The 23,784-nt window shown below is 35.4% G+C and overlaps 1 protein-coding gene across 2 annotated transcripts in view; it reads right to left on the bottom strand.

Moving 5' to 3' along the window:
• LOC115213479 (2-phosphoxylose phosphatase 1) overlaps positions 1–23,784 on the bottom strand; it is a 149,170-nt gene that overhangs the window by 8,338 nt on the left and 117,048 nt on the right. The window contains exon 2 of one of the 2 annotated variants that reach the window (XM_036503655.1): positions 16,606–16,697. The exons of the other annotated variant lie outside the window; for it this stretch is intronic. Coding sequence (XP_036359548.1) covers positions 16,606–16,612 — 7 coding nt within the window. The 5' untranslated portion in view covers positions 16,613–16,697. The remainder of the gene's footprint in view (positions 1–16,605; positions 16,698–23,784) is intronic. 2 annotated transcript variants of the gene reach the window in all.

Raw genomic sequence — 23,784 nt, 5'->3', positions numbered from 1 at the left:
AGTTTCTTATAATAACAAGAGTGAAAGAGAATTGACACATGGCAAAATTTCGCTCTCCCTTCTGTGAGGAAAATAATCAAACAACGAATTTCCAAATGCACACATCCACGCGCAAACATACACAATATATATATAGACAAAAGTTGATATGCGTAGGAGTGGCTGTGTGGTAAGTATCTTGCTATGACCCACATGGTTCCGTGTTCAGTCCCACTGCGTGGCAGCTTAGCCAAGTGCCTTGTGAATGGATTTGGTTGACGGAAACAGAAAGAAGCTCGTCGTATATATATATATATATATATATATATATATATATATATATATATATATATATATATATATATATAATATATATATATATATATATATATACATACACATACATACATATATATATATCTATGTGTGTGTATGTGTGTGGGGGGGGGGTGTCTGTGTTTACGTCCCCGTAACCTAGCGGTTCGGCAAAACAGACGATAGAATAAGTACTAGGCTTACAAAGAATAAGTCCTGGGGTCGATTTGCTCGAATAAAGGCGGTGCTCCAGCATGGCCACAGTCAAATGACTGAAACAAGTAAAAGAGTAAAAAGAGAGTATGCAAATACATATACAAAGACGCATGCATAGTTGCATTATATGGCTATGTATGCTTGTATGTATGTATGTATATATATATATATATATATATATGTATAATTTCAACAATTGAGGGTAAAATTAATTAGTTATTAATCAATTTCGCCAAGTATTCAGTATGTAAAGGGACCATTTAAGGCGAATTCAAAATATTACATTGTATAAAAGGGCTTAGTAAAATAAATTACTTTGCCACATACTGAACTCATTAGAAATAGCAGCAAAAAAAAAGATTTTTTAGCCATTTCTAATACTTAAAGAAAATTTCTCTCAGATAGTGTTTACTCAAAATAACCCACGAAGGTATGGGGGTAAAAACATTAAAAAATCACAAGTGCAAAGATTATTTGAGAACGTACTGTTACGGCGGAATCACCCGTCGTCGCCCGTCCCGAACGGCTCACACAAGTTCCGCCACGGAACCCAAAGAGGCGGAGAGAGGAGATACAGATAGATACTGCCACAACCTCAACAGCACAGAGATACAGAGGCACAACCCGAGATTCAACCCAAAGAGGCAAGTCAACAACTGGCAACACTGGCTTATATTCAAACAACAGTTAATACGACAATCAATTGCTACACATCAAATACATTTAAGGCAAACAACAAATCAATACATCATACGGTATACCACAGATCAAAGCATTTAACAACATGCATGTAACAATATAACAGTGTTCAGTAACGACACAACAAGCCCAGATCAAATAATGTTCACGATACGTCACAGTCCAATCAGAACACTTCGATACATTATACAATGTTCGTATCACAACAATTCACGTTACAATTCAACAAGTCCTTTACTCAATTCACAATGTCCTTTATCGACCACATCGACAGAGTCCTTGACTGTTCTTTTCTGTCGGTCCGTATACACCGTGACACATATCAATGCACAAACACATACCTTAATTCCTAACTGAATCGCCAGTGTCCCATTCTGCACTCATCTCTGAATACTGCCAAATCCTCTGAATACTCTGCTAATTCCCCTCTGTGCATATTCCAATCGCTTGCCCCTAGGCCTCCTCGCATCCCAGCTCGCTCCCAGGAATTCCAACGCTTGCTCCTTAAATCCAAGGTTCCATCCACTCGCTCTGACATCCAGAGTCCGTCTGTGTTCTTCGACGACCGCTCAACGACTGCCAGATCCATCCTTCCTGACGACCAACTGCGAACTGCCCTTCTTGACGACCGCTCAACGACTGCCCAGAACCTCACTTCCTTGTCCTGACTTCCACTCCCTCATCTCCCTCTGTTCTACCACCTATAGTCTTTCTATTTGCTATCTGATTCCTTACTCTATCTATATCGCCTACTGTCCCTTAGCCTCTCTATCTGTCCCTTAGTCTTATACTCTATCTCTCGCATGACAGCTCTACCAAACTTTCTGCCTGTCCTTCTCTCCTACTGTCAATACCCTCTCCATCTGCTCTTAGATTCCCTTAATCTGTCCTCCTCTTCACTTCTTCAAGGGGTGCCCAGAGCGACCCCTAATTTACCCGCACAAGGTCACAGGTCATTCCAAAACCCATTAGTCCTCCATTAAACAAAAGACTGTCACTTTTCTACTAGACATGCCGGAACCATAATTCCAATGTGGGTCACCAGGAAATGCACCAGCTAAACCGTAACAGTACGTTTCTAGACCAGCCAAATACAATTCGACATTTCTTTCGTCAGCCCCAAATTTCTTAATTCGGATTTGGAAACACTGAAAGTAGGAGCATACCCTTTTGGCGACTTTTCACCTCAGAAGAGCCGTTCAAACTAACAGTGCCAACAAATTCAAAATATGCAAGCGAAGAATTCCTGCTCTCCCCCTTCCACCCACGTGGGTCAGACTAGTAAACACCATATTTTATCGGTGAAAACCGAGGCATTAAACAGAGAGAAATGAATTATAATTTCAACAATTGAGGGTAAAATTAATTAGTTATTAATCAATTTCACCAAGTATTCAGTATGTAAAGGGACCATTTAAGGCGAATTCAAAATATTACATTGTATAAAAGGGCTTAGTAAAATAAATTACTTTGCCACATACTGAACTCATTAGAAATAGCAGCCAAAAAAAGATTTTTTAGCCATTTCTAATACTTAAAGAAAATTTCTCTCAGATAGTGTTTACTCAGATAGTATTAGAAATGGCTAAAAAATCTTCTTTTTGGCTGCTATTTCTAATGAGTTCAGTATGTGGCAAAGTAATCTATTTTACTAAGCCCTTTTATACAATGTTATATATATATATATATATATATATATATATATATATATACGCTTGTATATCGGGTTGTAATGTATACGGGGTGTCTGTATGTGTATATTACTCTTTTAATTGAGTCGGTAATTTGACAGCTGCCATGCTGGAACACCGTCTTCTTGTCGAACATATCGACCCCAGAAATTATTTTTGTAAGCCTAGTACTTATTATATCTGTTTCTTATGCCGAACCGCTAGCTTACGAGGACGTAAACAAACATCAGTTGTCAAGCGATGGTGGAAGAACAATACACACACACACACACACACAGACACACACACACACACGCACACACACACACATATATGCTGGGGTTAGGCCAAAATAATGGAAACGCCTAGCATCATAATTTTGAAATATCTATAAAACCGTCAAAAGCGTGTTTACTTTCATGTTTTTTTTACTTATCATTAGTGTTGCTTGATATATGTTGCAAAAAATTACTGTTTCATTTCAGAAATCGGCAGAAAAAGGTAATTAAAATTCATGAAAATGACAGATCTATCGGTCTTTCAAAGGGGTCAAATTGTCGGTGCTCGTATAGCAGGCGCTAGTGTAACAAAAACAGCCGAAATGATTGGTATATCAAGAAGTACTGTCTGGAACGTAATGTTAGAAAGGATCACAAATGTACAGCTCCCAAAATCACTACAGAGCTTAATGACCACCTCGAGAACAGAGTTTCCGCAAAAAACTGTTCGACGGAAGTTGCAAAAAAAACCGATTTTACGGAAAACCACCACTTTAGTAATTTTTTGCAATAGATATCAAGCAACACTAACGATAAGTAAAAAAAAAAAACATGAAAGTAAACAAGCTTTTGACGGTTTATAGATATTTCAAAATTATGATGCTAGGCGTTTCCATTATTTAAGCATTGCATTTGATTACATTCATCCTATGTTTGCGGAACTGCCTCTGGGGGGAAACGCAATCTTTCAGGATGATGAGGCACCTATTCACAAATCTAATTAGCACGAGAAGTATTCTAGTGAAGTTGAACATCTTTACAGGCAACCACAGTCCCCATATCTCAATATTGTTGAACATTTATAGTGCATTTTAGAAAAACAAGGAGTCGATATCCTCCACCATCATGATTACCAGAACTGGAGACAGTTTTAATTGAAGAATGGTCAAAAATTGCTTTGGAAACAGTTCAAACTTTGCAGAATTTATGCTGTAATTACTGCCAAAGTCTGTCCTACGCCATATTAAAATTAATGTATTTGAAAATTTTTAGAGTTTCCATTATTTTGTCCAACACCAGCACATATATATAGGACAGGCTTCTTTCAGTTTCCATGTACCAAATCCACAAACAAGGCTTCGGTCTACCCGAGGCTATTATAGTAGAAGTCACTTGCCCAAGGTGCCGCGCAGTAGGGCTGAACCTGGAATCATGTAGTTGAGAAGCAATCTTCTTTCCACACGGCCACACCTTCACCTATATATATATATATATATATATATATATATATATATATATATATATATGTGTGTGTGTGTATGTATGTATGTATGTATGTATGTATGTATGTATGTACGTATGTATGTATGTATATGAAATCACACACATATGAGTATGCATGCATGCAGACATACCTAACTACATACCTCCCTTCATACTTATATACACAAATCATCTCCCGAACATATTTCTTTTGAATCTGTGCCAAATTCATTAAATATCTGTCATTCAGTTTATCACTTTTGATTCAGTCTCTCATAACTCCGTCCCTCTCAAAACACTAACATTAAATATCTTTGTTACCATTGTATGTGTTGTTGTTGTTGTAGTTAGTATGATGTGTTTTATCACTTGTTTGTTTTACTGGGTTTTCAAAGATCGCTACATAGAGGAAGCAGTGTATTAAATTTACCCTCAATCAGTATTTCGGTCAATAAGCATCGTTGTTTTATCTTTTTCTTTGTGATATATATTTGCAGTTTTTATTGATTTTCTTCAACGCTTTAGACGTAGTATTTCATTAGCAAAACAAGACTATAAATCTATTTTTCCCTCACTCCCAATCAACTTATATATTTCTCTGTCTGTCTGTCTGTCTCTCTCTCTCTCTCTCATCACGTTTCAAGTTAAACTCATTTTTTATTACCTATCACAAAGACCATTCATATACAAATATGGCTTTATTCGTTGAAATTATACCCAGCATATTAATACTGTATATATATATATATATATATATATATATATATGAATGTGTCGGTTATAAAAATATACCATATATATATGTTACATTCAGTGTATGTTACTATATGTAGATTTCTACAGTATAAGTGTGTATACGGTGGCATTTACATATATATATATATATATATATATATATAAATAATAAATATTAGGGAATAAATCCAAATTTACAGGGAAAAAATCAGATTTAGGATTAAATCCAATTTTATAGTAAAATATTATAAAATATTATTAGAGACAAAACCACTATTTTGCAAAACAAACAAGGAAAGACTTAATCAATACATAAAATTTTAATAAATAGTAAAAAAAACCGCCACTACAATTGTTTCTTGTCTTGATCGACAATCTTCAGGTGGACTTCCAATTAAAACTGACTTATTGGAAGTCCACCTGAAGATTGTCGATCAAGACAAGAAACAATTGTAGTGGCGGTTTTTTGACTATTTATTAAAATTTTATGTATTGATTAAGTCTTTCCTTGTTTGTTTTGCAAAATAGTGGTTTTGTCTCTAATAATATTTTACATATATATATATATATATATACGTATGCCTGTAAAACACATAATAGAATTAATGCCGTTATTCGTTTCAAGATCCTTTTAAAAAAATGGCTCATGAGCAGAACATTGTCTATATGATGTTCTTACAAACTTTGGAGGGAAATAGTTTGTCAGAGAATTGATCCAAAAATATTTAAAATGATATTAACCAATGAAAGACCAATAATAACCTACCACATTATACCTGCATATTTTATATCATACCTGCATATTACATTATACCTGCATAGTTTATCTAAAACAAGTTTTCGGCAATAGGCCCAAAATTCGGGGAAGGATTGTTCGATTTCATCATCCTCGGTGCGTAACTGTTACTTATTCAATAGATGAAAGGCGAAGTGAATCGACTTCAAACACGGACGAAATGTAGCTAATTATTTTTCCCGCAAGGCTAACGATTATGCCAGCTATACCCCTTATTAGCACTTGTTAAAACATATATAATTAACAGAAAATGAATTTTGGGATAAATGTAATAATATACTTTAAGTTGTTTGGACGGGTCGCCAAAACTGAAGTTCCTAGTGCAATATATTTTGACATGTGATTAATTTATAGTATATATATCTTGTGTATTGAGACCCCCTTCGGTCATGGCTAAACATGGAATTGCAGCAAGAAAGTTACCCCCCCCCGCCAATCACCAGACCGGGCAAGGTTGTTTTTTTTTATATGGAAGTCCAGCAGTCGCCCATGCATACCGGCCTCCCTTCTCCACGCCAGCAGTGTTATCCAAAGGAAAGGCAACAGCAGATTCAGCTTGTCACCTGTGACGTCGCAACTCATTTTTACCGCTGATTGAACTGGAGCAACGTGAAATATAAAACGCAGCTCCGTCCGTGATTCGAACTCACAACCTCACGGTCGTAAGCTCGACTCTCTGGCCATTGAGCCATGTGCCTTCATCTTGAGTAAATTAAGTATATTATATTAACGCTACGTTAACTGACAACACGCAATACTTGTCAGTCAAGCATGTAATAAAAATCGTATCTTGTTTTTTCTACACATTCACATTCATTTTCATTTTCAACTTAGGTGCAATCTTTCATCGAAATAATTATCTATATAAAATGACAGCGGATTTATATATGACAATGTTATACATCATATATTATATATATATATATATATATTATATATATATATAATTAATTGATTAATTATGAATTTTCTGGTTGGTTCCGTAATGGAATCGGCGGCTTATATTTATTTGCTGCCGATAAATTTGGCGCGAGTGCGACGATTTGAAAATTTTAGGTCAGATATTGGCGAGGCATGGACGAGAATGCCTCGTGAAAAATATCTGTTCCGATTTGGCTATTCCTTACTGATGAATCTAAGGGCCTATGGTAGATTGGCTTGATTTAATTTAATCAGGTTAATTTACCATTAAACAGTAGAAGAAACGGTGCATCGTCTAAGGAATTTCAGGGTAAATGTTTTTTAATTTTCTCCTGATTTACGGAATTAATGTTATTTTGCGGTTGAAGCTTTTTGGCTGTTATTTCTAGTGGGTGAATGGCCTATTATGGCCGTTCCTTGATTGTGATATATATATATATATATTATATATATATATATGTGTGTGTGTGTGTGTGTGTGTGTGTGTGTTTATGTTTGAAATGACTTGACACCTGTCACATTATGACTGATATATATGTTTCAACTGTATGGCCGATACTGATAAAATAAGCTGGCTGTAAAATAATTTGCCCCATACCATCTACGTATCCCGTCTCCTGAATACCGCTGTTCTAGTGCATCAGTTTGAAACAATTATTTGAGATATTAGGATGGAAAACTTCTTCCAAGCATTTCTCAGATATTTTAAATTCAGAGTTCAAATTCTGCAAGGTTAAATTTGTTTTTATTGCGTGGGCTCAACTAAATAACAATTCTTCGAATCACTGGATTCGACAGAATTAGTTAAGCTTCTTCCCTGAAAATCGCTTACCTTGTGCTGAAAATAAAACTATTATTTTTGAGATTCGCAGTTTTATGAACTTGATCGCTTTCTTCTTAATGTATACTTGAATAATTTTGCTACGTTTTCTGGGTACGTTTGCAAAGTAAAATGAACAACAATGAAGTGTAGTATCCTTTTTATCTTTATAATAAGCTTTTCATTATTTTATTCTATAATTATAATGAAATATCAAAAGGCAAAAATTTTAGGTTCCAATCGCGTTAAGCATAAAATGTTAGCAATATGATTATAGATAAATCAAAGCCGAAATGTAAAAATATCGAAGATGTAAATGGATAGTATACATCCAATGAAGGAGCCGTAGACCTGGGCTAGAAACAGACTGCTTCTCTATTTGGCAAGAAATCTTAAAACAAATTTAATGAAGCGCAGGAGTGGCTGTGTGGTAAGTAGCTTGTTTACCAACCACATGGTTCTGGGTTCAGTCCCACTGCGTGGCACCTTGGGCAAGTGTCTTCTACTATAGCCTCGGGCCGACCAAAGCCTTGTGAGTGGATTTGGTAGACGGAAACTGAAAGAAGCCCGTCGTATATATATATGTATGCGTGTGTGTATTTGTGTGTGTCCCCCTAGCATTGCTTGACAACCGATGCTGGTGTGTTTATGTCCCCGTTACTTAGCGGTTCGGCAAAAGAGACCGATATAATAAGTACTGGGCTTACAAAAGAATAAGTCCCGGGGTCGAGTTGCTCGATGAAAGGCGGTGCTCCAGCATGGCCCCAGCCAAATGACTGAAACAAGTAAAAGAGTATTAATGAATATATGCATGTATATGCATATATCTATCTATCTATATATATATATATATATATAATATATATATATATATATATATATATATATATATATATGTATGTATGTATGTATATATCGTGTTCCTTTCTGTTGAAGAGCCTAAGCTGGAAAGGTAAAAGACTTTCTCACTTTCCCGAGGGTTATATTAATACATGTGTTTGTTACTATATACACCTGTCTACGTCTTTTCTTTTTCCTGTAAATTCCAACTATATATATGTGTGTGTGTCTGTGTATGTATGTATGTATGTATGTATGTATGATCATTGGTTCGTTCGGCCACAGATAAACAAACAAGATTCTCTCTTTCATTATGTACGCATGCGTGTGTGAGCTCACTACTTTCAAGGATGAAGATTCAAGAACTAGCTTAAGAGAATTACATTTTTATTGAATATTTTTTGTAAGTCACCACGTTGTGATATTAAAATTCTTAGTGAGAATCCACGTGGCACGGTGTATGATTTGGATGTATCTTTTTATTCTATGCTCATTTGATTGGGTTTCATATATTTTCCATCATGTATATCTTCATTGTCAATAATTAGGTAATAAAGGGCAAGCATTAGAAAAACCGCCGTCCCAACTCTCTGCGAAAACGTGAGATTTTCTAGTGTGTGTGTGTATGTATGTATGTATGTATGTATGTATGTATGTATGTATGTATGCATGTATGTATGTACATTCACAATATTCAGAAGTAGTTGAGAGGGGGAAGAGGTATCAGTGACCGGTGAAATTACTAAACGCGGTACACTCCAACATCAGCTTGGTTTGAATGAAGGCATAGAAACCATCACCATTACAAGAACGATGGTAATGACGCTTTTAACGTTCCATAGTTGACAAATGTATTTAACACTTGTGCACTAAAATCTTCTAGACTGTTGAAATTCTGGAAGTTTGGAATAGGGGTTGGGATTTTTACAGTTTAAGAAACATTAGTGATCAGAGACGTAATGTTTGTAATGGAAATGTTTGAGTGGAACTGATAGTCAACTGATTGTCAGAGCTTAATCTGATTTATACATGTCCCTGTATTAATTATATAACGGAGAGAATGGGGAAACGGCATGGCTAGTGACCGAATTCGAGCTTGCTAATCAATACTTTTCTACTAGTTCGATGTGTAAATGTTTACAGGATGCGTACTTCTTGCTTTCATTTGAACTCATACGAGCTTATATTTTGCTCCCCTTTTATCTGTTATATTGATGAACGATTTCCTCACCAGGCTTAAAATAATACGGATACCTAACAAGTGGTGTACACCGACGAATGTTGCCTCACTATTACTGTGCATCATGATCTGAGATGAAATTTTTTATTTGGTTTCGGGGACGGTTTTACCGAAGAGCAAATTTAGCATGAATTGACTGCAGTATGCTTTGTACACCTCTATTTCTAGAGTCACAGCGGCTTTTGCAGACACCTTGCATCACAAATTCTTACGACTGTTATATCAATAAAAACTACAACCTCACCTCATAACGTAGATTTAAGATAGAAAGTGTCGGGAAATTTGTAGGATATAGAAAACCAAGCATGAACACGAACAGTGATGATATTTATGTGCCAGTAACTTTTGATGAAATAGCTATATTGTAATGACGTATGAACAAAGCCCTAGCAACTATTGTGCCGGAATCAGGCCCGCATAAACGCAATGCGGAAGAAATACGGGAAGGTCATATGACTTTATTCCCGTCCCAGCAGAATCAAACGTGAACTTCACTGGAGATTCAATTATTTCTTGCAACTGAGAATATTTCGTATATTTCTTAATATTTCAACTAGTCAATAGAAAAGGAGAAAATATATTTGCGATATAAAAAGAAATGTTTTCCATTAGAACTTTCTGCATTTTATGATCTGAGCACTTTCTCCACCGTTGGTGGTAATGACTAGACTGATACAAACTACAAAACTGCAGAAGATACATCAGCAACAACAAAGAAACCATTCTATATACAGACACGCGACAGAAGAGCTTCTGAAAAGTAAAATAGCAGAAATAGATCTTACATAACACACGAACTTAGTTAGTCCCACTGACCTGATATTTGAAATCAGGAAAATGCTTAGATCAACAATGGATAAACTGATGTCGCTGTTGTGTAGTTGAGGATACTGGTGCAGCTTGGTTATATATAGAAAAATAGCGTACAAAATGTTCGTGATTTATCCGTTTGTGCACATCAAACATGAAATACAGACACATTCATGCTTATCTATACTAATACATACACACACACGTACATATTCACATATATAGGACATAGAATAGCATGAACAAATATATAATATAAGTATGTGTTCACTAATATTACAGTGCATGTGTGCGTACATACATATATTTTGTCTGTGTATTATATGCATGTCTCAGAGTGTGAGAAATAAAATTTGAAACGCCATATGTATATCATATGTATATCATGTATATATACATATATATACATATATATATATATATATATATATATATATATATATATATATATATATATATATATGTGTGTGTGTATATAATACCAACCATGCATACACATATATACAATGCTCATATAAATACCGTTGAAGCCTTTACTTAATTATTCTAAGTACAGTTCATCTCAGAGAGGCAGATAATTTTGTGCTGGACTAAAATCAGCTATAACACAACACATTTAGCAATACACTCTGTTCATATTTTCATATTGCTATATGTCTGTGATTTTCACACGTGGTCATATGTGGAACTCTTATTATCTCCCATCTTCCGATTCTCTTTTTATTCTTATTTAGCTATATAGTATTCCCTGTTTATCTAACAAGGATTCAGCGATAATACAAACGGTTGGAGTACGAAGTACGTACTCAACATGTCGGTTGAATTGCGACAAATGACGGCCAAATTTACTTACTTAAAACCATACAATGTTAATGCGTGTTGCATTAGGCAATGTTCATTAACAGACATAAATGACTGGGAAGGTACAAGGGAATGCTTTTGGTTTTAGCTATCTTCAAACAGAGTTGAGTGGCTTGTTAACAAGAACGATAAAGTGATTTATTGAACTAAGAGTGTAGCTTGTTACCAGACAGTAGAACCGCGGTTCCTTCACTTATCACTGCTCTGCGCCTGTAATGGCTTTAGTGCCAACAACAGTTCTTTGACAACATATGTATGTAAATAGATATTATGTGGTAGGACATATTTTATTGCTGAAGATAACACTGTTTTTCAATATAGCTTCTGTTTACCTGGCAGGTTAAAGAAATAGAGAAATATGGAAAAAAAAATTAACGAAAAGCGAAAAAGCGTATGGACAACCTGAGAGAAAATTATAAATCTAGCAGCAGTGTAAATTCTTAACAGGGAGTTATTTCAGGGAAAATAAGAGTTATAAAAACAAATCGCCTTCAATATCTAGGAATAAACTGCGTCTTCTACAAACAATGTCAATATTGCTGATTTCTCATGTGATTTGCTATCATGCAATGCAAGCAGGTTTCAATTTAAATATACGTGATAGAAAAGATATTCGCATTACCGAAGCTTACACTTTTGCAATAAAGATGTCCAAGGCGATATTTATCCTTCAACACAACTCTATGAACTGTGCAAATAAATCCAGGCCGTATAGATAAAATAACTGTAATCAGAGAAAAATTGAAAGACTGAACTTACAGGTTCTGTTCAAATTGCGAGTATATTTTCTCATACGGAACTCTTTATATCAGTAGCAGGATATGTATCTAGAGCCATGGTACGTAGGAAAGCATTGCGATATATTTGAAATGCGATTGGCTGCAGAACAAATATACACATCAGAGCAATTTGCCTCAAATGCAGATTCATAGCCTTAATATATATATATATATATATACGTATGATAAATATGGGACAAGAACGCAAAACATCCAGACAGGCGACACAAAGAAAACAAGGACGGGTCACTCGTAGTTTTCTATCCTCAGTCGAGTTTCAGATTATCTTTGAAATTTCTGCTGGTTATACTCGAGATTGCTCCAATCTGGCCAGCCCCAAGGAAAAACTAAGTGTACTAGACTCTTTGGAAGAAAGCAGTGAATGTATACGAAAACAAGGACAGGAAAAAAACAGAGAGATGTTACACAGATACAAATGCAATTAACAGGACATAACAATTGGTGTCTTTCGACTGCGGACGAATCAAATTAAACTGGCGTATGTGGAAGTAAAGCCTTACGGCAGAGACATAGGGTTTAATAGGCACAGAGAGGAATATAGATGCTGCACAGGTAATTTATAAATTTAGATCAAATTTGCCCACCCAGTCCTCTCACAACACCAATCTAAACAGTGCATGTTACTGTTGTTACTATTATTATCATTATTATTATTATTAAGGCGGCCGGGTGAAATACTTAGGGGTATTTCGTCCGCCGCTTGTTTGTCCCCTCTGTGTTTAGCCCCTTGTGGGTAGTAAAGAAATAGGTATTTCGTCTGCCGTTATGTTCTGAGTTCAAATTCCACTGAGGTCGACTTTGCCTTTCATCCTTTCGGGGTCGATAAATTAAGTACCAGTTACGCACTGGACTCGATGTAATCGACTTAATCCATTTGTCTGTCCTTGTTTGTCCCCTCTGTGTTTAGCCCCTTGTGGGTAGTAAAGAAATAGCTATTTCGTTTGTCATTACGTTCTGAGTTCAAATAGCGCCGAGGTCGACTTTGCTTTTTATCCTTATGGGGTCGATAGAATCAATACCAGTTGAGAATTGTGGTCGATGTAGTCGAATTACTCCCTCTCCGAAACTGCTGGACTTCAGTTAAAATATGAAACTTTTATTATTGTTGTTGTTGTTGAATAGCCTACATGGAATGATGTTGTTGTTGACACTTTTGCTGTTGTATTATCGTTATTCTTATGTCCAAAATATGCGCTGTATCTACTGTGCTCTTATGTAATTTGTTCCCACTATGCGAGTTGCATTACTTTGACGATTCATTTAATGAATAATGCATCGATAAAAGTTTCTATCATTTCCTAAAAGAACATGGTCTTCATATGCATTGGTATAGTTTGACTGCTACCCCTAACTTGTCGTTACTGTTTTTGAATAGAACATCAAATGATGTAATGCAGTTGCTTTTCTGAACCGTTTTCGACTTAAAGAAAAATAATTGCTATCTCCTAGCATACACAACTTAAATATAGCTTTCTGGCAGCGTTTAAAGCTGTTAACGATACGATATTGATTTCTTACACTGGCACAAGTCTGAACCTCACAGTCGATTAAGTCGTTTAGTACTTCAATGTTACTTATTATATCGGCATAGGAGAGATGAAAATAATAGATGATACCGGCGAGATTTTAGCTCAGAATGTAACTAAATACTGCAAGGAATTTTATCCAGCTCACCGACTTTATCAGCATTATATTATTAAATATATAAAGCAAATGTGTCAAAAGAGAAGTAAAAAAAAATCTTCTTGTAAATCACACTTTCCCATACAAAAATAAATGTAATTTAAGTCATCGATTATTTTTGAGTAATATTTTGGCTTTTAACAATTTCTGTGAGGTTTCTTTCTCTTCATTTTACTTCAATATAAAATATAAAATACATAATTATTTGTCCTCATTATGGTTATTTATTATTAGGTTTTCCTTATATTTTATTTTACTATTTTATATTTAGATAATCTAAAATGACGCAGCTACCTTTTTTTTTCATTGTATTAAAACTAATAATGAAAATTCTGATGAGAAAATGGAATTAAATTGAGCAAAAACGAAAATGAGAATTAGAAAACTACCACTAATGGTACAAATAATGATGATAAAAATAATAACAACATCAACAATGTTCAGCGTAGGAATACTGTAAGGAAACTAAATAAATATTAACAAAATGTGATGACTGCAATTTTTAATTTATGAGCATCATGAAACGACGATCAAGATGGTTAAGGTGATCGCAATAATGTAATTGAGAGCGACAGCCACAGAATTAGTACCATGAACGCATCAAAACTGCTAACAAAATGTGTAGGAAATTTACTGAATATAAACAAACACATTAATCAAATAATCAGAAGGCCATAAATATAAATAATAAATCAACCCAATTAAAATAATGCTAACGATACAATCAAAAAATAGTGAAGAAAGAAAATCAGATTCTACTTTTTATATAATTATATTCTATTTTCCGATACTTCTTAATATTTATTTCTTTATTATAACATACTTTCTTCCACCTGTTTCGTTGGAAAACATGCTTTTAAAATCAATATGTGTTACTTTCCATGTAATTTCAAGTTTTTTAACACCTAGACAATACAGGACAGACGGTTTCTCGAGAACAGTGCTATTTCGTTTGAGAAAGACGTGAATTAAATATGAAGATAGAATTTCAACGCCATCAACAATACATGGCAGTGAGAATCAGCTATTTCAAAACATTTAGCAATATAAAGAAGTCATTTGACGCTAAGCCGACGTTAATAAATAGCTATAGGAAATCACGTAGCACTTATAAATAATACTCTACATTAATAACATATTATTATTTTCATAGTAAAGAAATAATGGTTACGATAGTTGCAATAGTGACGGGAACAGCATCAGCATTTAACTTTTCTATTATATTCACTTCGTTTAGTAAACCTAGAAAACAGCAAAATGCACTTTTATATTAATACTTGTATGATTATAAATATTATGCATATCATACATTTTCATATTTTTTATGAATTTCGATCGACTTAATGAACTAAAACTTATAAACAAAGCACTACTATGTATGTATGTATGTATGTATGTATGAATGTATGTATGTATCTATCTATCTATCTCTCTTTATATATATATATATATATATATACATATATATATACCTAGATATATATATATATATATAGAGAGAGAGAGAGAGACTGACAGACAGAGAATTCACAAAAAAAAACAAAAGACGAAGACAGGTGGTGTAGTCAACAAATAGATGCGTTAGTATAACGCTCAGGAACTGAAAAAAAGGCTTTAACATTTCGAGCCTACGCTCTTGCACAGAGAGGAACACAAAAAGAAACGAAGACAGAAAATAAAGAATGTGTTGTGGCTAGCGATATATGATGGCGAATGCCGGACAGAGCGGTTACGCAGGAGAGATAGGAAGAAGGGGATATAATAAAATAGTGATAATAAAGTTATATAAATACACACACAAACAGTGTGCAGTGGGTACATTGTTGCCATTTAATATTTTTAATTTCGCGCATGCATATTATTGATTGTTTGTGATTTTGTCAACTACACCATGTAGTACGTTCAGTCGGGCACCGTCTGGGAGAAAAAGAAGAACAGCGCCATGAAGCAATCTACTCTGCCAGAAATTTGGAAACGACATATTCTATTGTTTGGCACTCGCGCCGGCAGCTCCACTATGAACATTTCAGAGATTTCAGTGTCAATCTGAGGACACATACAAAGAGTGACAAAATTGAAACACGCAGTCACCATCATGGTGTTTGTGAAGTGATCCATTCGTCATCCCATATGGTCTCAGATTCAAAGCGGTGCCCCTATTAAGTGCCTGGAGGAAGTAGTGCTGCCTTACGTCAAGAGGGTGGCTGCTGGAAGGCCTTATGTCTTGCAACAGGATTCTGCACCGTGCCACACAAGCAGGAGAACCCAATCATTGCTGTGAGATAATTTCTGCGACCACATTACCCCTAATATTTATCCACCTAACTCACCAGACTGCAACCACCTTGTTTATCATTTGTGGTGTGGATTTGAGGGACATACGAATACAAATCTTTGTAACACCAAAGATAAACTGAAAGCAAGGATTATGACAATATTCACCAACATAACGAAGGCGACTGTCCAGAAGAGTTGCAAGGCATTCCGAAGTCGTCTGGGGTTGTTGTTGAAGCCAATAGCGATTCTATTGAATAAATGTACTCTTTAGTATTTCAAGATATTTTAGTGTAAATTTGGTAAATTTGAGATGTCAGTGTTATTTTTTATTGTTGTTTAATTTGGACGATAATAAATTCACCACACCCTATGCGTGTGTGTGTGTGTGTGTGCGTGCGTGATGTTTTAAGTAAGGGTAACAAAGTGTCCAAAGACATAGATAAATAGATAATGGGTACATACAATCCATGGTCAAGCCGGAACTAGTGCCTAAACTCCGACGTTAATATTCAGGATCTGCATAATTGTTGGCTATTAACACTATGGTGGTCGAGCTGATGGAGGTATAATTGAACAAAGCATGAACATGCAGTTGCAAGTCATCAAATTAAATTATCACATATTGATATATATATTGAAGAATAAACCAATAATATATAATAAAAATTTAGCACAAATCCTGGAAAGATCCAGAAATAAAAGACGGATACCATCCAGGATGGAGTGACACATCTCCTTATATTTATATGATCCTGATGTTTGAGGAATATCTATAATATACCTGGTGAGGTATTTGGAATTGGTGGAAAGAAATGGAATACGTAAACCTTTATTACTTTTTCTGAGGCAGTTCCATGTTAATCGCAGATTTATGCGTTTTGTTGGCAGCTCATAATGTGATATGGAACCAATCATACCGACAGTAGAATAACGAGACGGGTGCGTACCACATTCTGAGATTAGTTTTACGCTTTATTTTATGGATTTACTGGGGCTTCATCATGTGTGGGGGGCAATGTATGAGCACAGTAAATGTGGTGTAAATGAATATGAAGAGAGAATGGAAAAACAGATTTGTTAAAAGAAGAGGACTGGAGAAAAATAGGGAAAATTTATGATTTCTGGTCAGGTATGGAGAAGGAAATATGGTAAAGACGAATTTTCCGGATTGTCTTGCAGAAATAGGACCTGTTGAATTAATATTGATTGGTTTGTGGAACTATATATATTTTGTTTGGAATTCAATCGAACAGTGTTTATAAATAGCAGATGAAAAATCTTGCAGGAGTTCATATAGAAGAAATGTGACATATTATTTATAATTACTGAGTTTTTGCAGGTTTTATATGAACAATTCGAAATTTTCTGTAGGTTTGTTACCGTAAGAAGTTCAAGGTGCTTGTTTGAATTAAGCGTTTTTAGATTTTGTACAGGTGTGCTAAGGAATATAGGTGTGACAAGTTAGGCTGTTATCAGATCAAAAGTAGTGAGTGAAGTTGAAATTTAACCTATTTTTCGAGTTCCGCCTGTGTTTATAGATGAGTTAACTTATGAAGTTTGTATTCAAAATGCATGCGCGTTACGTTCAAACACGTTTAGGACATTTCCCGTAGGATATATATATATATATTGATATAGGCTTATGTACATCCATATATATGCTCGTTGAAACCTATGCCAGTGTACAACATCATCCGCCATACCCATGTGAGTATTGTACGTAACAATTTCCACTCATCTTCTTTTAGAATCTTTGCTATATATCTGCAAGTGCACTGGCAAATAGCTAAGCATATGCGACAAAGGCAAGCAGGCTAAGTATGTCTAAAAAGATACAGATGTATGTTTAGTGTGAAGATAACACACTTAGTGTCAGTGCATGAAAGGAAAAGAAACGAAATAAGAAGACTCAGTGCACCTAGCTCAATGTTGTGTGAACAGTATATTGGGATATACAATATATGCAATATAGTTACAAGGACATTTGCTTTGGCTATGATATACGTGTGTATAGACATCATGTCTATACATAATATATATATATATATATATATATATAATATATATATATATATTATCTCAATTTTATTGAACATTTATGCTGCATTTTAGAAAAATGATAAGGAGTCGATATGCTCCACCAGCCTCCCTATAAGAAATGGACACTGTTTTAGCTGAAGAATAGACAAAAATTTTTTGGGAAACAATTCAAACTTTATACGAGTCCATGCCTCGTAGAACTCAAGCTGTACTTACTACCAAAGGTGTTCCTACCCATATTAATATAAATCTGTCTGAAATATTAAGGTACTTCCATTATTTTGTCCAACGCCAGTATATGTTTGTGTGTCTCTGTATGTTCCCCCGACATCGCTTGACAACTGATGCTGGTGTGTTTACGTCTCCCTAACCTAGCGGTTCGGAGAAAGTGACCGATAGAATAAGTACTATCCTTAACAAAGAATAAGTCTTGGGGTTGATTAGCTTAACTAAAGGTGTTGCTCCAGCATAGCCGCAGTCAAATGACAAACAAATATCTTAAATATTCATATACGCAGGTAAAAATGTAAAAATATATTTTCAATGTTCCATATCTCTGTTTAAGCAAGTATGCATTTATTAAATGCGAGACGCAGTTGGCAGCTCTGGTGTATAGATATGTATGCATGTATGCAGGTAGGAATTATGTATGCAGATAGTCAACCACGTAGTTGTGTAAGCAGTTGTGTACATATGTATAAGTAATGTAAACAGTTATAACGATTTAGTTATATATACATAAATATTTGTAATGGTGAGTGGCAAACAAAACGCTATATTCCATTAGTTCTTTGTTGTCTGATCAGGATAGTATGATTGAGAGTTAAAGAGGTGGGAGATGGAGTGCAAGAGTGTTGTGTGTGTTTGTGCCGGGATATCAATATAAGAATTTACAAACAGTAAATGGATTAGATTGCAGTCTCTCATCACATGAGCCTGTACAAACTCCACTCTACACACACACACTCACTCACACATGCATATATAGAGAGACAAACGCACACACTCATCTATCTATATACTCACACACATACGTATCTACACGCACATCTATCTATCTATCTATCTATCTACCTATATATATATATATATATATAGGGAGATTTAACGAAAAAACAAAAGATGAAGACAGGTGGTGTACAAAACAAACAGATGTATTAGTAAAACGTTCAGGAATAGAAAAAGTCTATCACGTTTCGAGCTTATGCTCTTCCAAAGAAAGGGACACAGAAAAAACAAGGAGAGAAACATATACGTAAAATATATAGGGCAGCGAATATCTTTAGAAATTTCACTACCAGTGGCCTAACATGTATAAAAATTCAATAGACAACATATTCTCAATATAAAATAGTGTACATTTAAACACAGGAGAAACTAACTGTAACAGGTAATTTTACACGCTAGAAGAAGCGTGTAAAATTACCTGTTAAACACTAACACCGATTGCGATAACATATCTAACATCCGTGACCCGAACACTGTAACCAAGTTAAACCTCTGAGCGTAATGGGCGAACACCTGGAACCAGCGCAAGCAGTAATAGGTACACTAATACTAACAATACCAATTACATTATAAACACTACAACTAATAATATATATACTTCAAGTACTAATAGGAATAGCAAAAATAATAATACTAACACCAACGGTAATACAAAACACTATGATCCTTTCCATATCTCTATAACTCTTATTTCTAACTTATTATGTCTTACCTCATCTATCTACCGTACCTATTTCTTTATTGCCCACAAGGGGCTAAACATAGAGGGGACAAACAAGGACAGACATAGGTATTAAGTCGATTACATCGACCCCAGTGCGGAACTGGTACTTAATTTATCGACCCAGAAAGGATGAAAGGCAAAGTCAACCTCGGCGGAATTTGAACTCGGAACGTAACGACAGACGAAATACCGCTAAGCACTTCATCCGGCGTGCTAACGTTTCTGCCAGCTCGCCGCCTTACCGTACCTCATCACTATCTGAAATAAATATTAATTATTTAATTTTCCCTTTATTTACTTTTAAACATTAACTCAATAAATCCCCTACTATAAACCCCCTAACTCTTACTCCCAATCATAAATAATTTAACATTCAATTAACTCTTCCTTTCTCAACTACCTACACACCCATAACCCCATTGCTAAAAATAACTCTACAGCCAGTGACCTTAGCCAAGACGGACACATGCAATTGCTACCAAATATCCTCTCCCACAGCTTAAGATTTTAGGATTGTCACACATCTACTACTCGCCTTAAATTCCTTTCATTTCGCCTAATATTTTTTACCCTATCATCCTCTGCCTCATCATACTCACTCTTATCATCTCGACTACCCCAAACATAATTCTTAGACACCACAAACATATGCAGCTTACTTTATCCTATCGCCAATCCTTAAACCCAGCAATCTAAAACACATGCAGGTTTCCTTCAACCTAATTCAGGGTCATTTTGGTAAAACTTCGATATATTTTCTCTTTAAATATTAGTCAATCATAACAACAACAACCAAATAACCATGAACATCAGCAACAAACAAAACGACGACAACAACAACAACAGCCAGAAAATCATGAACAGCAACAACAGCATGAGGAAGAGACGCTCCTAAATTCTAGAACAAAAGCTGATCTACTGAACGATAGTGTCTCTTCACCTCTCTCTCTCACTAACCGCTCTCACAGCAGCCACCACAATTGTCTCCGCAATCAACTTCAGCATCATCATCAGCGCTGCCACCATCGTCTTCTACCACCCGAAAAACTAAAAAAATTAACCACTGCTTTTTTGTCTCGCATTTCCACCTCATGGTGTTTGTGAACTTTGCTACATATCTGCAAGTGTGTTGGCAAATAACTACTGTAGAATTAAAAAAAAAACTTTAAAAAATCTATGAAGCTGAATGTGTCCTCAAGACAGTAACAAGAAACCCCAAAATATGCCGTTACAGGCTCTGCACACGTAGTAACTGCAACTTTACACATCTACTGGCTCTTGACGCACAATCCAGGCAAACACTACCAGCATTCATTCCAAAATAACATCAACATCCACACCACCAAATAGTAAATTGAATGCTACAACCCGCAAAACGCAGAATCCCAAAATCTGCCGGTATTCCCAACGTGAGATTCTGTGTTTTGCGTGGTTGTCTCTTCACTCCTTTTCTAGGGACCCGATGTATTGACAGAAATGGGGCTCCAAGCAAACAGAAACCACTGTAAAAACACTTTCTACCACAGTAATGCAGGTGCAGTCTTTACACGAAGATACATAAACACTACCACCACCATCAGCAAAATCACACATAAATAAAAGCAGAAATGACAACCCTATCCAACAGTGCAACCACACCTATCAAAAACTAGTACCTATGCAGGAAAATTATTTTTAGCCATGGTGGACCTGACAAAAGAGATACAAAATAATTTTTCAGCAATCCCTCAATACCATCCTTTACTATTACCCCAGTGCACCAAATCCCCACATTGCTTTCACTAACACACAATCAGAAAAATCCCCCTGCAACAGTCGAAACCTGCCATGAGGCTAGCCTCCTCATTCTTCACACAGCAGATGTCAGTCCTTCCATCAATGCACAGAAAACGAAGATACAATTAATTGAGTATTGGGTTGGTAACCATCCACACCACATTGCTTTCTTCGTTCTTACCAAGACCCACCTTGGCAACTCCCACTTAGAAGCCGAAGTGAAAGGGAGGAAATTCAAAACCATCCGCGCGGATCGAGCCGACAGAAGGAAGGGTGGAATTGCTATTTTCAGCAGATGGGAATATGACATTCTCCAATAGCTAGTGTGAATCGGTCACCGTTCATAACAAAACCTATCACCTGATAGTGATTGGGCTGTATAAGCCAACTCAAACACCCATACTGTGCTTTAATGAATTACTCAACAGCATTAAGTGCGTCATTCCATAACGCCATTCTAATAACGTAATTATAACGAGTAATTTTAATTTACCATGTGTTGATTGGTCTACAAGCAGTTTGAAATCTGATATTCCCGCCTCAACTACTGACAAAAAAGGAGTTGAGTCATTTCTCGACTTTATGAATGAGTTTCTCTTGTCACAAATTGTCCTTGCACCAACAAGATATCAGAATATTTTGGACCTTGTGTATAGTAACCACACGAACACAATACACAATATTACAGTGAAAAATCCCTTCTTTCAGATCATGACATGGTTCTCTGTAATCTGAGATTCCACCAGCCAAAATGGTAACCCTAGTGACCTCTCTGCAGCCCACCCATATGATACCATGAATCTCTATGATGTCGACTGAGACGCTTTTATAGACGATCTATCACATGCTGACTGCTCTTTCACACATACACACACCTCCTTCAATATCAATATATTTTGGAAGATCTTTTTTTAGACAATATCAGAGACATATGTGCTAAACACGCACCAACTAGACCTGTGAAGAAAACTAAGTGCAGAATCACCACCCCCCAAAATATCAGAAAAATAAAAAGAAGAAACCAAAAAAGTTAAACTAGAATACATAAATTCGACGGCTATCAGCCTGCTCGACTCGAAAATGTATAACCTCCAACAATGCATGAAGATCATGAATAACAAGAGAACAGCTGAGGAGAGATGGGCCATTATACATACATACACCTTTATATATATACATGGGGGGGTATTATATATATATATATATAGAAGTACGCATATAGAAATACACATATACATATGTATGCTTCAACATCTTAAACAGATACTTGAGAATATATTTTAAAAACACGAAATACAAGATTCCTTTTCCTAACAAATGTGAGTGCCAACACATGGAAACAAATACTTCCAGTGTCAGGCAATATATTCGCAACTTTGAAGCTTTATGCATTAAAGTATTTCCTTTAGTGCTGTGATACTTCAACAAGCTTCACGTGTGGATATTCATCTCAAAAATCAAGTAAGTCAAACATCTCTGAAATGATATTCGATAACACAAATGATATTCTTTCGTTTTGTAGAAATATGATCCGGAGAAGTTTGATTGACTGTATGGGTGGATTCATCGGATCAACTTTCTCATACAGTTCTTTCAATCCCCAGTATGATGTTATTTATTTGTTTACATTTCTTCCTAGGTGAATTCTGAGGAAAATATATAGAAGCATGTAATTCCAGATCTTACATCAATTCTGTGAATATATGTTCATGTAATCAATATACTAGGAAAATAAAGCAATCCCAGTATTTTGGATGTTATTTCTAATATTCTTCATTTGCATTCTGATAATGGAATAAATACGAGGTGTATATATGTATGTAATCGGGAAAAATTAGAAACGGAATTAATAAACAATAAACAGCAATAGATCGTCTATACGGCGCCCATATCTAGCAAAACGTTACAGGTTCAGATCGACGAACACAAATAAACTGCTAATACCAATGTGAATATTCATACCGCTGTTTCACCTTTCAATTACATAAACAGGTCACTGAAACGTCAAAATATTTGCATGAAAATTCAGATGAGGTGACAGGTATTGACGAATATGAGTAACATAAGTACAGTTAGTACGTTAAAATTCAGAT

The sequence above is a fragment of the Octopus sinensis genome, linkage group LG6 (assembly GCF_006345805.1).
Source record: "Octopus sinensis linkage group LG6, ASM634580v1, whole genome shotgun sequence".
Classification (NCBI taxonomy): domain Eukaryota; kingdom Metazoa; phylum Mollusca; class Cephalopoda; order Octopoda; family Octopodidae; genus Octopus; species Octopus sinensis.
This window is presented reverse-complemented; position numbering and strand designations above follow the sequence as displayed.